General features: G+C 40.3%; 3 protein-coding genes across 4 annotated transcripts; 2 read left to right on the top strand and 1 right to left on the bottom strand.

The window, feature by feature from the left end:
- The first annotated feature begins 1,227 nt into the window (after nt 1–1,227).
- Nucleotides 1,228–2,193, top strand: LOC146309411 (G-protein coupled receptor 183-like). Its single transcript, XM_084744166.1, has one exon. The coding sequence runs from the start codon at nt 1,228–1,230 to the stop codon at nt 2,191–2,193; it is 966 nt and encodes a 321-aa protein (XP_084600292.1).
- A 1,636-nt stretch (nt 2,194–3,829) lies between these two features.
- Nucleotides 3,830–8,311, bottom strand: LOC146309410 (nuclear factor 7, brain). 2 transcript variants are annotated; one of them, XM_084744149.1, is made up of 6 exons: nt 7,711–8,311; nt 5,942–6,013; nt 5,622–5,852; nt 5,508–5,530; nt 4,504–4,622; nt 3,830–4,415 (listed from the first exon to the last, which is right to left on the bottom strand). In XM_084744149.1, exons 1-6 carry the CDS (start codon nt 8,101–8,103, stop codon nt 3,877–3,879), a joined length of 1,377 nt encoding a protein of 458 aa, XP_084600275.1. In that variant the 5' UTR covers nt 8,104–8,311; the 3' UTR covers nt 3,830–3,876. The 2 variants fall into 2 exon arrangements, with proteins under 2 accessions (XP_084600275.1, XP_084600274.1); XM_084744148.1 differs by having other exon boundaries at nt 5,942–6,037; nt 7,711–8,309.
- Nucleotides 8,312–12,300: 3,989 nt separating this feature from the next.
- tubb4bl (tubulin, beta 4B class IVb-like) lies at nt 12,301–16,139 on the top strand. Its single transcript, XM_084743427.1, has 4 exons — nt 12,301–12,483; nt 13,360–13,468; nt 14,329–14,439; nt 14,769–16,139. The coding sequence occupies exons 1-4, from the start codon at nt 12,427–12,429 to the stop codon at nt 15,824–15,826; spliced, it is 1,335 nt and encodes a 444-aa protein (XP_084599553.1). The 5' UTR covers nt 12,301–12,426; the 3' UTR covers nt 15,827–16,139.
- The last annotated feature ends 1,551 nt before the right edge of the window (nt 16,140–17,690 follow it).

Here is a 17,690-nt window from a genome sequence, read left to right as displayed (position 1 = left end):
CTGCCTCTGGCTCCAATAGTCCATTCAGTGGAGGGAGCTCAGGTGTACTGCATGTGAAGACTCTCACGATTTCAAAGAGTTGGTGCAAATCAGCCATGAATAGTCCAGGAGCCTGAGACAAAATCTGACATATAGGGTCTGTATTAGACAAACTGCAAAACAAAAAAAAGCTTCCATTTATGTCCATAGACACAGAGCTCAAGGCCCTGGACACCTATAATGGTTTGCTTCATGTCTGACTCCAGTTATTGTTTCATCAATCCAGCCATGATTGCATTTATTGTCCAAGTTATCATCCTCTTCTGGTCAGAAATGAGCTTTCAGCATAGCTAAATGTCAAAATCAGGCTTTTAAGAGCTCCAGGAAATTACCAGATTTCCACTGCCGTCACTAACCATGGTCTTAAGCAAATGTCTGTGTGCAGATTATGAACCTTGCCATTTTAATTTGGGAACAGCTGTCCGTATATTCTGCTGTGACAGGGTGGCGCTTTTAGTACGAGTCCCTTAAGTGAGTTAGATGTCCTTGCGTACAGGGAGTCACGGTTCTCAGAGGAGGGTCTGCTCAGACACAATAACAAGATAACAGCCTGAGGAGAAGCCCTGATGCTGTTTGTGACATGTTTTTGCTCTCTGGGAGCTGTCTCGATTTACACTGCGGTTATTTTAACCCTAGTGAGAATAAACTTCTCATCAGATTAGAAAGAAGGATGCTAATGAACAACAATATATTTGACATGACAGTGAGCTGGAAAACAAGATGCTAAACATCTGGATTTAATGGCTGTAACACCTCAATATGAATTGTAATTTTTGTGGCTGAATGAATTACTAATTTTTCTTCTCAACTGTAGAGCTATTTTTCCATCTAGACTGTTTTGGTGTGAGTTGTCGACTTCTGCAGATATCAGCAGTGGAGATGTCTGCTTTCTCTCCAATACAACAGGCGACGGCGCCCTCCTCAGCTGAGATGCTCAAATTACAGCTCAGCCAAGGAGGACGCCATTAATGTTCACATCCTGCACTGTCAAAAGCACGAGCCTCAAATACTCAAAAAATACTGAATGAAAAAAATATGAGAGAAGAAATATGAGATTGCTGAAATGTAATTCAAAATAATAGATAGTTTTGTTGGTTGGACAGATACAGATACAAATAGTGATATCTCTAATGACTGCTGATCTTATTCTTCTCTTATCAGAGTCCAGGTTTTTGCACTTGTATAATCATGGAGAGAAATGTGTCTTCACCACTCAACTCCACCTCTCCCCCGCCTCTCAACACCACCGCCAACATCAGCGCCACAGTGAAGCCCTTCAGCGTGTTTGACGGCTGCGAGATAAAGGTGGAAGGCATTCTCTTTGACCTCACCCTGCAGAGCATCAACGTAATCGTGGGAATTCCTGCCAACATACTTGTCATTGCAATCCTCATCCACAATCGCAAAGAGCCCTCCACTTCAGACATATTCCTGGGCTGCCTGGCCTTCATGGACGCCTACTTTGGCGCCATGACCCCTCTCAGCTTCCTCAACCTTTATCACTGGCAGAGCAAGGAGGTGTGGTCAGCTATTAAGTTCTCTTACGGTGTGAAAGACACTAGCGGCCCGTTGTTTCTCTCCTGTATCTGCCTGGATCGCTTTGTGGCGGTGCTCTTTCCTGTCATGTTTGGGCAACTTAAGCACATCAAGTACAGGCTGAGCCTCTCCATGCTGGTGTTCTGCCTCACATTCGCCTACTCATCAGCTAAGGTCGTGGGAGGCCTCCCCAACTTTGAGAAGGTGTTCACCGGTGAGGTCCTGGCCACATTTTCCTGGATGCTTCTGTGTAACGCGAGCATCCTGTGGGCCCTAAAGAAGTCCCGTGGTGCAGGGAAAGACGAGATGCACCCCATGAAGAAGAAGGCCTTCAAGGTGGTGCTCTACATCCTCTGTATCATCGTCTGCAACTACCTGCCGCCTGTGGCGCTGTTTCCTTTTGAGGACTACTACTCACCTGATGTGTTTCGCTGCTATGTGCAGCCTGTGGGCTTCGCTTTCCTCAACATCAGCAGCACCACCCAGCCGCTCATCTATCTGTCTCGTTTGGAGAAGGTACCTTTCCTCCCAGAGACCTGTGTTAAGAAGTGCTGCACCCGTAACTCTGCAAATAATGATAAAAAACCACCTGCACAAAACCCACCAGCTCAGGCTTAAGAAGATCTATTCACATTCTGAACCTGTTCAGATGCTCAGTTTAACATTTGTATCTACAGGACAGCTTCTCTAGCTTAATTATTTTCCAAATATGTGTTTTATTAGTGTGTAAGGATGCAATTGTAATCTAGTTATAGTTTGCAAATTGCATGAAACATAATCTCCATCATCCAACTTTGCAGTTACATGAAGCGATTCAAAAATAATCAAAATCTCATGCAACACAATTTAACAATTTATTTCACTAAAGTTAAGTTCACTAAAGCTTTAATCTTTGCTGATTTTGGAGGCTCATGTGGACATAACTGCTAGTGTTTTCACCACCATAACCACAACATATAGCATAAATAAAATTATCTAAATATAAATTTCCTCTTGCTTCTTTTAAACTTTCTAACGTACTGTTTACTATAACTGCCTAAACACCCAGTTCTTCTTGCTGATGGTCTCATTTATGTTTAGACAGCTTCACTGCAAACTAAAAACTCCTTGAGTATATTTAAGAAATATGTATCAATAATGAGTCAACAAGTAGAACATCAACATTTTAATTTCATGTTTTAATATATTGATCATGTTCTGGAAGATTAATTTCTACAAACAGCCTGAGGTTGATGTGTGCAAAGTCGTCTTCCCTGAAGAGACTTCAAAATATTTGTTTGACTTTGGCGCCATCATGTGTACAAACCAGTAAACTGTGTGTGTGTGTGTGTGTGTGTGTGTGTGTGTGTGTGTGTGTGTGTGTGTGTGTGTGTGTGTGTGTGTGTAATTTATAAAGTGCATGATGCTGGATGGTTTAGAAACATCTCCTTCATCCCAGTTCAGCATAAAATGGTTATCATAGGATAATCACACAACAGTCTCATTCATTCAGACATCTTCACAGTAGAGGTGTACCAATTTCAATTCCAAATTCAAAATGGATCAAAATGATCTAAACTGAAAATGATCAAAATCAAAAGTCTATGATCCTGTCTGCTATATCACACTTCCACCATCCATCATCTAGTTTTGGATTTAAAAAAAAAAAAAAATAAAAAAAAAAGAAGAAGCTCTTCTCTTCTGTTTTTGTGCATATTTAGCAAACAACTTATGAAATTTTAATCTGTGATTTTTTGACGTGATGGAAGGTGGATTTTGTTATTGTTTCCCTGTTTCCCTGTTTTCAATGTTGCTATGCTAAGTTAGCTGGCTTCTGGCGGGAGTCCTGTACTTATGACTTAAAAACAAGTGAAAAGTTTTGCCAGGATAAAAGCTCCCCTTTTTCTTATTAATTCATGAAACAGGTGGGAAAATGGTTAATGTGTTGTCAAAAAATATAACATATATAAAATTTATATCAGATTAGTGCAGATTAAAATACATTTCTAGCCAAAAACTAGCTAGAAGGCAAAACTTTGTCTCACCTGTTCTTAAGTTAAAAAACAAAACAATTTCAATCAGACTTGGAAAATGAGCTTCTGTAAGTATGTGTATTTTGCAGTGTTGGACTATTTCTTTAAGTAGGAGGAGGGAACCTCCCAAAACTGTGACAACATGTTTTCAAATCTGCAAAATGACTTGAATGAAGAATCATTTGGATGACCTCTGTGGGAAAATCCCAACTATCTTTTTTTTTTTAAATCAATCACATCCATTAAAACTGGACTGTATATGACCTGTATATATAGACCATTCATCTACTTACTGGCGTAACATTGTGACAAGTACCTTCTCTGGCAGGATTCTCAATGGATGACTGTTCTGTGTGTAAAAATATGGAAGTAAAGTTTCTGTAAATGTGTGTGTAAATGCATAAATGAGAGTGTCATCAGCATTGTCAAAGAAAGACACCGTCCCTTTGTTGTAATCCAGCTGCACTCTGACTTGTTTGGGCGTTCTTGTAACAGTCAGAGGGGTGGGCGGCGAGGTCATCGCCCTGAACTCTCCGTCCCGGAAACACAAAGTCCAGAACCCGTTCTCAGGCCGGGCTGAGACCTCTGCATTCCTCGGTACAGACAAAGAGGCCACACCCAGCAGCCAGTCCTGATTACTTCCTGTTTCCACGACCCAGCGGTGACTTCCTGAACCCAGCGCGGCCATACCGACCACCTCAGCGCTGAGGTGGAAGCGTTCTGGGTTGTCAGGGCAACAGCTGGACCGCTTCGAATAGTGGAGGGAAGTGAGTTCGTCAGACAGGATGAGGCAGGGGTGTGCTGTGTTTGGGTCCAAAGTCACTGGCGCTAAAAGACAGGAAATTAGCCATGCAGGAAGGGATTGGGTTGTACAATTTTACTTTCAGCCTCCAAAATATCAATCTTGTGTACTCACTGTAGTCAATGTGGTCCAGCATTTTCTCCCAGACTCTGTACTTCAGGTTGCTGAGATGGTTGGTCACATCAATCAATAACCCTGACATGTTGTCTGAATTCAGAGTAATGCTCTTTCCTCTGTGGTAACAACAGACAGTGGTAGAAAAAATGTTCACGTCCTCTACTTTAAAGGAATAGTTTACCCAAAAATGAAAATTCAGTCAAAGAAAGTTCAGTCTTATAGCTTTATCTGTCTCTTATGACATCTGCATCTTGTTGTATCTTTGAAATTGTTTTTGTCCTGTTTTGTTTATGGCTTCTTGCGTCCTTTATAATGTTTTTACCTTGTTGCATCTTTTCATCGTTTTTATCTTCTTGTATTGTTTGTGTCTTTTTTGTCTAATGTCATCTTCTGTCTTGTTGCATGTTGTTAAATCTTTCACATTGTTTTTGTGTTTTTACGGTGTTTTGTACTTTTCGCATCTTTTACGGATTTTTTGTCCTGTTGCATCTTTTATATTGTTTTTACCTTGTTTCATTTTTTACATTGCTTTTTTTGTGTCATGTTATTTCCCTGGTAGCATCTTCTATGTTGTTTTTGTCTTGACATGTCTCATATATTATTTTCACAGTGTTTCATCACATTTTTCATGTTACATCCTTTACATCTTTGATATGTACTTATGGATACACCAGGGAATCGAGTTTTAATTGTTACTGTCCCATCCATTTAGCTTGAAATCAGTCTTGATGCTGAAAAGGCAGCACACAATGACACAAAATAAAGACAACCAATAATTTGACTCAAATGCCTTATTTTCATTTGATCAAAGGGTTTAAGAAGTGGGAGAATTTTATCAATCCATAAAGTAACATGTCATCCTTCAATTTATCAGAAAAATACTAAATCAAAAAGAACAATATTTGTCTCTGATATATAGCAGAGATGACAGGAGATATTTTACACTGAGAATAACACATCAAAGAAAGAAAGCGTGTGAATCCAGAACTGTGTTGACCTACCTCTCCTGAGTGGTTTTGAAATTCTGGAAAACAGAAAAATTCACTGTCAAGGTGCAAAGGTTTTTTGGGGGGAACATATTATTAAAAAGCTGATGTATACTTGACTGTACAGACCTTCAACAAGACCATATCATCTTCTTTCAGCTGCTCCTGTATGACTGAGATGGTCTCTGTGATTGACAGCTCCTCCGCTGAAAGCTCTTTAATCTTGTCCTTCATTCCTGTGATCTTCTCCTCTTCTTCTTTTTTCACGGCTGCGATCCTGACCGACTCTTCGTGATAGAGAACCTGATGGAGCTGCTCAAACTGGCTCTTGATCAGCTTCTGTGTTTCCAGCGACTGACTCTGAGGGAGATTAGTGCAAACTCTGGGTTTATTTGACAATATTCTTTTTTAATTCAAAAGCAAATATTTGTCATCTCATCACAGGTTACCTTGATGTACTTGAAAATGTCTGCAGAGGTTGTGTGAATTCTCTTCAGGCTGTCCAGTTTATCTTGCAGACTCTTGAGGGATAAAGAAAGTTCATCCTGAAAATCAGACAGGCCTCAGTCAGCAGAGATCAGATTAACAGAATCATGTTTCATATTTTGTGTATTTTGTATATCTTAGGCCCTATTTTTCTCTCACATGTCCTGGAAAACCCTGGAAAAACAGCTGACTAATTTTCCAGTCATGGACACACATGGAAAATGAGTGAAAATGTTGTATTATTGTATGTTGTATAAGTATTTTGAATAGGCTGCTCCTGGTTATGTAATGTAATGTCATCCAACCTGCAGGTTGGATGTTAATGTTATCCTTCAAGAGTCAATATTTGTCACTGCTGGCTGGTGACTGTGTTTGTTTTCATTAAGTTTATAGATTAACTTTGGTGTCTTTCCAACTTGTGTCAGAAAACTTGCTTGCTAGCTTGTTTTGCCTGCAACGTTAAAGGTCTGCGACTCAACTCTGGCTTGGAGCTGTCCCAGTGTGAACCAACAACATCAATTTTTAGTCGAAAACTGGTTGACATTCTGTCTGAAGACCTGTCACCCTTTTCTTTTTCAACCAGCTAAAATGTGGTTATAACATCAAAGTCTCACAAAAGACAAATTTGTTTAATCATTTTGATAATTTGGTATCTTGAAAGGATTTCTCTGAAGGCAAATTTCTCTGGTAGGTGAAATCTGGTCTTTACAAAGATGTAATTCCAACATGTTTAATGTTTCAAATAAGATGTCATACAAACTATATATATGCTGTGTGCTGCCAACAAAAAGCATCTTGGACATTGTAATAGAAGAAATTCTTACTGTAATATAAAGAAATCACACTTTTTGCTAGATCCTAAGGCACATGTGTAAGTACTTGGTCGGGTATAGATTACTGCTTCAACTATTCCAGTATGTACTATAGAGACTAGGCGTTTTTTTCGGGAAACCTGTGACACACAGGAGTCTATTTCAGTATTCATCTGGGGACGGGACAGGAAAAACTGGGGGCAGGCGGGAGTGGGAATCATTTTTTATACATAAAATGTGTAATTTTGTGCGTGGACTGTGCATTGACGGGAACGAGATGGGATGGAAATAATTCTACCAGGATTGGGACGGGACAGGAGCGAAAATCCACTCCAGTGTCACCCTCTAAGTTTTGTTGTGGTATCTTAGTGAGGATGAAAATTTCACTATTGCAAATTCCACTGAAAAGCTGGATAAATGTGAAGATTCAGTCATCATCTTCAAATCTTCAGTGGTAACATGCTCACTGGGATGGTTTCAAACGTGTTGGGCATTGTTGAGTGAGTTGGACAATAAATAATCAAAATTGTGTCAAAACAAACAGCAACTGCGTGTCAGTCTGTACTGAAATGTCCTCTAGTTACAGGTGTGAGTGACAGAAAATCAAGAAGGCAGTTCAAAATCTGACTTCCACAGACAGGAGGACCAGACGTGAGTAATGCATGATCCCTGACTTTCATACAGCTACATCATCACTGAAAATATCCTGGAAATTTCTTTAAAAAATTACCTGTAGAAAAGAACCCTGATCACTGAAAAATTACAGAGTGGATGACAATCAGGACAGACTTGTGGGACAGCATTCTACCTTTAGGTGTTACCTCAAATACTTCGGCTGGATAAAAACAGCTGAGTTATTTCAGCAGGCTGCTGTTACAGTGTAGTTGTGAAACACATTGATATGTTTTCTTTTCTCTTACCTTACAATCCAGCACTGCTTCTTCTATTGGCGAGCAGTCGTGGCTCTTGTGCAGTTTGGAGGATTGGCACACCACGCAGATTGGCTGCTTGTCAAGCAGACAGAAGAGTTTTAACTTCTCCCCGTGCAGGTTACAGTTCATCCTCTCTTCCTCCTGCTGTGAACTCTGTCTCCTCACCTGCAAGACAGCCTCACACACATTTTTAAGAGCCAGATTTGAGGGAGCGCTGGACTTGGAGGCTCTTTTCCTGCATACTGGGCACTGCCGTAACCCTGTGTCCCAGTAGTGTTTCAGACAGCTCCTGCAGAAGCTGTGGCTACATGACAGCAGAACGGGGTCTGTAAAGATGTCACAGCATATTGGGCATGTGAGATCCTCCTCTGGGAGTGACATGATGTACAATACAGTAAATCCACAGCTCAAAATAGCACGAGTCCTCGGGTTTAAGTCCTCAGTGATTCCTCTGTGAACAACAACAACATACTCGTCTCCTAAAAGCCTCACAGCACTCTAACTGTGTATCTATTGTTCTTGACATGAAGTAGCAAATGCTTCTGGCTTTCCTGTGTGTGCCTTCTGTGGGAGTAACTTCAATCATGCAGCAGTTTATGTAGAAGTGCTGGGAAACAGGAAATAGAGTTCTATTGGCCCGTTGTTGGATAGCTTAAAACTGGTTGGTAGTCTGCTGCATGTTTGGAATGTCATCATTCAGGATGTGAATGTGAATGTTTGAGTGTTAACATCTATGTTAACAGCCCAAGGCTGCACGCATGCAAACTTTTTTTAGCCTACTTATTAATTCATGGTGTGAGTCGTTCAAGTGGGGCCATTTGGGTAAAAACAATAAATAAAACAGTAAATATATCAGAGATTTCTCCTTTAAACTACAAGTTCTAGAATTTCTTCAGCACTTATAAACATGAGTTCTTCTAAATTGATGTCTTTTAATTTGAAACAATGAGTTTAATGATTGTAATGTTCAGAGTTTGATAAACTTATTAAATTAAGTTTCTAAAGACACATGATCACATAGCAGACTTCCCAGCATGCATTGTTCCAGAGTTAAAACTCTCCTGACACTTTTTTATAGTTTCAAAAAAAATACAAGATGAAAACTTGCTGAGTGTCTCTAATACACTTTTAGGTAAGTCATGTTTTCACAATAATGAAAATATTGCGAACCATGATGAAAGTCAGTATTGAATTCAGTCCCTACAGTTAAAATTTCATAAATCTACTGGGAGCAGTTTCACATATTGTCTTTGTGCTGCAATAGCTCCAACAGGAGCAGCTGCAGCTTAAATTATATGTGTGAAATGAAGAACTGACTTTTCAAACTGAGAAAACGTAAAAGGAAAGGAAAGTTTGTTTGTACTGTTTAACAGCGTGATTAAAGATTTGTTGGTTTAACTGAATATTTTAAACCTATTGAACATGTTTTCTCAAGTGCAACTTTCTTGATGTGAAGCTCATTTTATTATTATTTTTATTTATTATTTTTATTATTTATTTTATTTTTATTTGTTGTTGTTTTTTATAGTGCTGTGGCTCTTGTTGAATTCACAGTACAGTTTTCTATCCTTTAGCTGGTGAGTTGTTACCCAAACAGGCTAAACCAGTTCAGACCAGTCAGAAAGATACTAATCAACAAGTCACTTTAAAATCTGTTAATGCTTTATCCCAGATATGAGAGGCTATTGATAATATTTGTCGTTATGTATGCATGACTGTGCATGTCTAATATGTACGTGCTTTACATAACATTTACGTTTCACGTCATTTTTCCTCACATATGAGGAACCAGCATCTTTACTAAAAGAAGACTGCCATCCAAGACAGGCAGAATACGAAATAGGTGGCAGCCAAAAATAGATTAAACAACAGTGAACATCTACTCTGGGAGCCTTTTGGGAAGTCTGAAAAAAAGCAGCATTGCATTTACACATGTGGGTGCAGGTTGTTATTCCAAGTGACAGGTTGTTAGACTAATCTAATTTTAGATGTGTCCTTGATTCTCCATATAAAAACCCAGCATGTGCGGTACGGTGAGCGTCTTTTCGGCCTGAGGGTGAGGAGCATTCTGTGTTTACATACTGTACTGGCTTTTCTGTCAGTTAAACAGATTGTTGTAACAATATTGATATAATACACACTAAAACTGGTTCCACTATAAAACTGGTTGAAGGACATGAATTATAAAGTATATTAAAAGTTTTTCATGTGTGTCTTTAAACAGTAGTCAGTCAGATGAACAAAATGACAATCTTTTAGGATAAAAGTCCCTTTTTGTTTTTACCTGGGCAGACAGGAAATTGCACAAACTGTAGCCTGTGGATTTTGTCTCACTTATATTTTAATGGCTGGCATGAACAGGATGATTATAGCAAACTGGTTCATATGAGCACATGACTATATTGTTATTAGATATTGTTTTAAGACAGACTTTAAAAAATCTGAATCTATTCTTTAATGGACTTATTATTAATAAAAGTTTTACTCCATGTTTTATTTATATTTTACTTGATGGACACAAGCTATTTATCAAAGTACAGAATGACCTCTAGGCTATCTGCCCATATTTATTAATATTTTATTAACAACAATGTTTAACTGTTGTCTTTAAGAGGAGTACTGGCCAGGGTGTGTCATCATGGTGAAATGTGGTGCTGGAGACACCTACTCCAGCGGGAACTACCACAGAAGTGGTTTTAAGTACTTTGGCAGGTGTGTATTTGCCCGTGGACAGATTTTGTCAAATGATAGCAACACAACTGTGCCAGACACAGTCACAAAATTTTATGGGTGTGTAGCTGAGTTCAGAATGAAGGCAGATTTTGAAAGATGGGTGTGGTCCGAGCAAGAGCGCTGAAAGTAGAAGCTTATGAATCATGGTTATAGCAAAACCTACTGGGAACAGGAAACTACAGGCTCTTTACTCTTAGACATTACTCCTAGCAGGTTGAGAAGATACACCTCCAAAGTGGTCTGCAAGGTCATGATGGACCTTAATGATGCTAAACAGTGAAGCTTGTGAGTTTTCATCAAACACTGTTGCCATGGTGACATATTATTCACCTTCAGTCTACAGCATGGCTTGCAGAGATGGACAAAAATACTAAAAAAGCATCTTACAAATTACAAATACCTGCTCATTAAATGAAATAAAATACAAAACACTGCAGTATGGAAACTGCATTTAATTAAAATACAAGTAATTTGAATATTCTATATAATTTTCTAAACTATCACATTTAAGTAGCCTCAACATGGGTCGAACCTTAACCCCCCTACAGTGATGGGATGAGCTCTGCTGATTTTTCACATTTAAATTGAACAATCAGGAGGTGAAAGGCTGTGAATTAAGGATACATGCTTGGTGGTTTCAGTCTGTTCTCACCAGAAAAAACGTCCATATAGGTCGTCTGTGCAAGCAGCTGACTTATGTTTACTGGCAACCTCTAGTGGATGTAGTAATTATGACAGGAGCAGTAAAGAGCAACGTCAAGTCACATACTTAAGGTCCAGTATGCCTGTCACTGGTTCAGCTGTATTAGATTTCGTTCTGGGAATCATTGGCAATCAACCCGTTCTGTCATTTAGGTATGTCGACATGTTGATGTTTTCTAGCTGGTCAGTGTATGGGTCAGTTCTAGAGCATATGTTTGCTAATTGCTCCTTTATTCTGTTGTATTTTAGTGTCATTCAGACAGCTTGCCTTAATGAAATATCTGGTCAAATTTTGATAATGTACCTTTATCTGAAGGGAAACTTGCACAAAACACCAAAGCAACTACTGGTCACGAGGAACATAAATGAAATATGGTCATTCATAATGACTGTGAGGTGATGCTAGGCCTTTCTGCAGTATTGCAGTTTAAACCAGGGATAAAAGTCTGTGCATTTGAAAGTAAAACGACATAATCAATAGGCTATTGTATTTTAGCAGCATAAACCTGTTAAAAATCTAATCATTTTTTTAACCTATTGCTATGATCAGTCCTCAGTATCAGAACATCTCTGATTTTGGCTTTTTATAAAGTACTTTTAAAGGAAGTAGCCTAAAGCACACCTTTAATATTTTGTCCCTCCACAGCTGCACATCTGAGTATTTTTTTCAATCTTTGGTCCTGTGAGAACATGAAGATCTCCTGGCACCCAAAAGTTCTTGATACTGTGGGAAAATACCAAGACGATACTTTTCATTAGCACAAGAACTCTTAAAATTGACACATTATGAAATATTTTATGTCATTGTCCTTTCAAGCCTGACAGATGTGTGTTAAACGAGGGAATAATGAACTCATGGTGCATGACAAACTTGCTACACTGTTAATAAAGCTGCACAACAACGACCTTGATGCTGATGTGTGTGTGCTCTGTCACTCATTTCTCATGGGCGTTGGAGTGTGTGTGTTTTTGAGTGGGTGTGGGTGCACTCGGTCCATGAGAATAATAAGAATCGTATTGATGACTGATGCAGCTCCTCGCATCCTATCCGCCATTTCCACAGCTCTTGGTTCCTCCCTCTCTCCTCCGGTCTTTGGTTGCCATGGCGATGACGTAAAGTTGCACCACCGATTCAGCCCAGTAGACGGTCTCAGAGGCGGCGCAACAAATCCCGCACACTCGCCCTGCAGGAACCATCATCCCGTGAATCTCCGCTTCTGCTGCTCGGTCGTCTCCTGCTCGACACATCCCCGTCTCTTTCTGTCCAAAATGCGCGAAATTGTGCATTTGCAGGCCGGTCAGTGCGGAAACCAGATCGGAGCCAAGGTATCTTTGTTTGTGGGGGGTGTATTTTTTTGCATTCTGGTGGGGATAGTCTGCAGGCTTTCATACTTCGGTGCCGCTGAGAGGAGCCGCCTAATCCATCCTGCAGGAATTTTCTAGAATAAACCCAATGCAATGTCATGACTGAAGCTGCGTGCGATGAATAAAACTCAACATAATGGACGATTTTCTCATTGATATTCTCTGAAAGGCTGACCTTTGGCTCAAGATTCGTGCATTTACTTTGATTTATGCAGCAGACAAAAACAGTTACCTTTGTTATTGATTGGCATGCAAAAATATCTGTATTTTCTGTCTTTTTTTGTCGAGTGCATCCATGAGAAAGCACTTCTATGAAGGTTTGACGGTAGAAATAATGTTGGCCTAATCTTATTGACACCGTAGCAGCAGCAGCCTCCCCTCCCCCTCCACGTTTCTGACCTATTTTGCCACTTAGGACTCTTCTTAAGCCATTTGCTGTTGAGAAATGTCTTATTTTACTCATTTAAAATGCTATTTGAACATTGGTGTGATCATATCTTTATTTTTAAACCTGTTCTTTCACAGTACAGCGTGTTCTTTTGCATAGAAGACACACTTACTTATCAGATTATTGCCATCTGCTCGATCACTCCTGAGACTGCACTTTTAACCTGCATTCAATCAGAGAATTAAAGAGCCTCGCAGCCTTGCATGTTTAAAAATACCTTCCTATAAAGAGAGCTATAATCAATTTCTGTCCGCTGGGCATCTGTGCACCGTTATCTTATTTACAGCTTGTTAAATTATTTGCATCACTTATTTATTTATTTTTACTGTGGGCTAAATGAACATCTGTCTCCCTTCTCTCCTTCTACGCCCGTGTTTTTTTCCCCTCAGTTCTGGGAGGTGATCAGTGATGAACACGGCATTGATCCCACTGGTACCTACCATGGAGACAGCGATCTGCAGCTAGACAGGATCAGCGTCTATTACAATGAGGCCACAGGTGAGTTAAACGTTCAGATATAAAAGCCCTACACAACACTTTCTTCTGTCCCACAAGGACTAAGCAGTTTTGCAATTGCGATATGATGTTGATAAGTGTTTCCCAGAGTCCAAGGTGACATCATCAAATATATTATTTTAGCCAAAACCGAAAGATATTTGGTTTACTATCATGAAGAAGCTCTAATGAGAATAATGAAGAAAAACATTGAGATGATTCTGTTGTGTGTTTTTCTTGGGGTGTGTCCCAAACAAATATATTTAGTTGCATCTATTCAATATTATTTGTATCGCTGCAATGAATAGTTGATTACTAGTCAAATATTAAATTAAGTAACAACTATTCTGATAATCAATTAATTGCTTTGAGTCATTTTTTGAGAAAGAGATTCCAAATTCTCTGATTTCAGTTTCTCAAATATGAAGATTTTTGCTTTCTTCATTCCTCTATTACAGTAAACTAAATATTTTTGGAATCAGTGACAGAATATCTGAGGGCTGGTCAACATTTTTCACTATTTTCTGACATTCTATGGCCCAACTAACAAATCGATTAATTGAGAAAATGATAAAAAGATTAATCGATGATGAAAATAATTGTTAGTTGAAGCCTTAAGATTTGTACTAAAAATATTTGAAAATGAAAATGTTATTTTGACAAATATTTTGCCTTTAACAAATGTTGCGCCTTATGAGATGTGAAATTTGTGGTAGGCCATGTTTGATTAATTAATTTCGATTAATTGTGCAGCCCTTGCTCACACTGTGCAAAATGATTTGCACTTGCTTTTGTGTTTTACATCAGTTGCATCACACTCAAGATTGGGAATGACATTGCTGATCCATTTTATGTGATTTCAGGTGGAAAGTATGTTCCCAGAGCCATCCTGGTGGATCTGGAGCCTGGCACAATGGACTCAGTCAGGTCCGGTCCCTTCGGGCAGATCTTCAGACCAGACAACTTTGTCTTCGGTAAGTTACGTAAATCTGATGGGAATTGATCATCAGCACAAAAGAGTCATGATTGATTTTGTTTGCAGTTTGGGGCTTCCTGCCAACAGCTTTACAGACATCTCTTTTTATAATGGAAAAGCTTTTTGGGCTGACGGAGAATTTTTTTTGCTGCAATGCTGCAAGTGGCCACTGGGAAAAATTAGAGCCAAGTCTTAGTGGCAGTGCCTTGTCTACTTCAGCTCATATTATATCTATGAAATCAACCTGTAATCACATGATGGTGTTATTTTTTTGCTACAGACCTTAAGAATATCTTGTGTGATGAACTGTGATGGTCTTGACTGCAGGTCAGAGTGGAGCCGGAAACAACTGGGCCAAGGGCCACTACACTGAGGGGGCCGAGCTGGTCGACTCCGTCCTGGATGTGGTGAGGAAAGAGGCGGAGAGCTGCGACTGCCTCCAGGGCTTCCAGCTCACTCACTCCCTGGGCGGTGGTACCGGCTCCGGCATGGGCACCCTGCTCATCAGCAAGATCCGCGAGGAGTACCCCGACCGCATCATGAACACCTTCAGCGTGGTGCCCTCCCCCAAGGTGTCCGACACCGTGGTGGAGCCTTACAACGCCACGCTCTCCGTCCACCAGCTGGTAGAGAACACAGATGAGACCTACTGCATTGACAATGAAGCTCTCTATGATATCTGCTTCCGCACACTGAAACTCACCACCCCTACTTACGGAGATCTCAACCATTTGGTCTCTGCCACCATGAGTGGGGTGACCACCTGTCTGCGTTTCCCCGGCCAGCTCAATGCCGACCTCCGTAAACTAGCTGTCAACATGGTGCCCTTCCCCCGTCTGCACTTCTTCATGCCGGGCTTCGCCCCCCTCACCAGCAGGGGCAGCCAGCAGTACCGCTCCCTGTCCGTGCCCGAGCTCACCCAGCAGATGTTTGATGCCAAGAACATGATGGCCGCCTGCGACCCGCGTCATGGCCGTTACCTCACAGTGGCCGCCGTGTTCAGGGGCCGCATGTCCATGAAGGAGGTGGACGAGCAGATGCTCAACGTGCAGAACAAGAACAGCAGCTACTTCGTCGAGTGGATCCCCAACAATGTGAAGACCGCCGTCTGTGACATCCCACCCCGTGGCCTCAAAATGGCAGCCACCTTCATTGGCAACAGCACAGCCATCCAGGAGCTGTTCAAGCGCATCTCCGAGCAGTTCACCGCCATGTTCCGCCGTAAGGCCTTCCTCCACTGGTACACTGGTGAGGGCATGGATGAGATGGAGTTCACCGAGGCCGAAAGCAACATGAACGACCTGGTGTCCGAGTACCAGCAGTACCAGGACGCCACCGCTGAGGAGGGCGAGTTCGAGGAAGAGGGAGAGGAGGAAGTCGCCTAAAACCTCCCAACCAGCTCTCATCACCCATCCCCCACATCCAACCCCTCACCTCCATCCCCCTCCATCATGAATTGAATGGTCTGCCTCACTGACAAACTGGTACCATGTAGATCTCTGTTGCTCTAGTGTTAGACTTTGATGTTAACTGATACTAGTGACGTTTTTGGTTCAAATGTTTTTGTATGTTGTGAATGCACTGAATTATTGCCATCCTCACACCTGTCCTGTCATTGCCTTGCGGAATTGAAAAGCAAGCGATTTTAACTGTGAAGCCTTGAAATTGGAGAATGATTAAAATCTGATTAAAAGGCCACTCGCACTGCCTCTGTCTCCTTTTTATTGATTAACTTAACTGCACCTCAGTGTCTGTCCTGCAGCATGCTTACGAGGGAAGCAGTTCTCAACCTGAAGATCAGGCTCCTAAGGCCAGGTTGCCCCCATGGTTTAATTATTAAACCTGATTAAGTCATGGTTTCAATTTATATTATGTTGCACCAAACTCTTGCACCAAACAAGGTTGAAATTAAGAGTGATTCCATTTAAATCTCAGTTTAGTTCTCACACTAAACTAGATTAAATTTAATTCTGTTGCACCAAAACTTTAAACTCCCATTTTGAAATGTGATCCAGTATTAACATTAAACCAAGACTTGAGGAGGTTTAACTTTTAAAATAGCTACTTTTTTTTTAGATGGATTGAGCAAAATAATTAAGTTACTTGAAGAAAGTTTAGAGACAAACTAAACCCAGTCATTATGAGTCAGCTTTTTCTAACTTTTTAGCTAGGTAGCAAACAATGCTATGTTTTGTTAAGAAATACAGAGCAGTCGAAAGATTCCCCTTACCCATAAAAAAATATCAAACTAATTTCTACATTGACTCATAAACTTTGAATCAACATTGGGGAGTGTTCAACATCAACGATAATAGCAGTAAATATTACGATTACCCGAAATGAATCTGAAGACACACAGTCAGGAATCAGTGCTATAATGTAAACAGGTGAGACACTTTGCAGTAGGAATGATTCATCTTGGTGAAACTAAACCAGCTCCCACGGATAAAAAAGGGTGAAATAATTTATTTGTAGCTTTCGTTTTTGAAAAATTTCTGTGAAATGCAGTCTGGGTTGTTTATATAAACTGAATTGTAGATATGCCTCTCTTATCAGTGGGAGTTTTCATTCGTTCAGTGTGATGTTATATTTCTCCAGAACTCTGAGTCAATTACTGGCAATCCAGTAGTATCTGGGTGTGGATGGGAGAATAAACTATTTTAATTTTTATATACATGTGTATTTTATTTTATAAATAACGCATTGATGTGTTGTCTAATTCAGTGAATTTTCAAAGCTGGGGCCCTGGCGTAAGACTGGCTACGTGTGCCTCAGATACGTTCTCTGGTTTGGGATGCTACCATCTAAACTTCAGCTTCACTTGAAACAAAAGCACTCTACAGAGGCTGACAAAACAACTGAATCTGGATTTTTTAAGACATCTTGCAATAGGTGGGCCCCAGACATAAGTCAATGGGGCCTTAAGGGGGCCTTGGCATGGAAAAATTTGGGAACCCCTGGTCTAATTTAGGGTGGGTCCATTACTTTATTATTTATTTCTTTATTGAGGTTTTTATACTGTTCATTGGCCTCCCAGTGGTGTTCCTTACAAATTCAAATCAAAACATTCAAATTTTGGTCAAAATATGTATGTTTTGTTGTCAAATTTTGTTCTCCTAAGGCCTTCTAAAAACATCTTCCCTCATGACCTAACATATGTGTCTGCATGATGATGGTGCTGACACCTTACAAGGCTGAGGGAGGAAGAGAGCATGAGCGCTCTAACCCTCCTCAGCACTTTTGCTAGCA

Source organism: Lutjanus erythropterus, chromosome 19 (genome assembly GCF_056507025.1).
Source record: "Lutjanus erythropterus isolate fLutEry1 chromosome 19, fLutEry1.hap2, whole genome shotgun sequence".
In the NCBI taxonomy this organism is placed as follows: domain Eukaryota; kingdom Metazoa; phylum Chordata; class Actinopteri; order Lutjaniformes; family Lutjanidae; genus Lutjanus; species Lutjanus erythropterus.
This window is presented reverse-complemented; position numbering and strand designations above follow the sequence as displayed.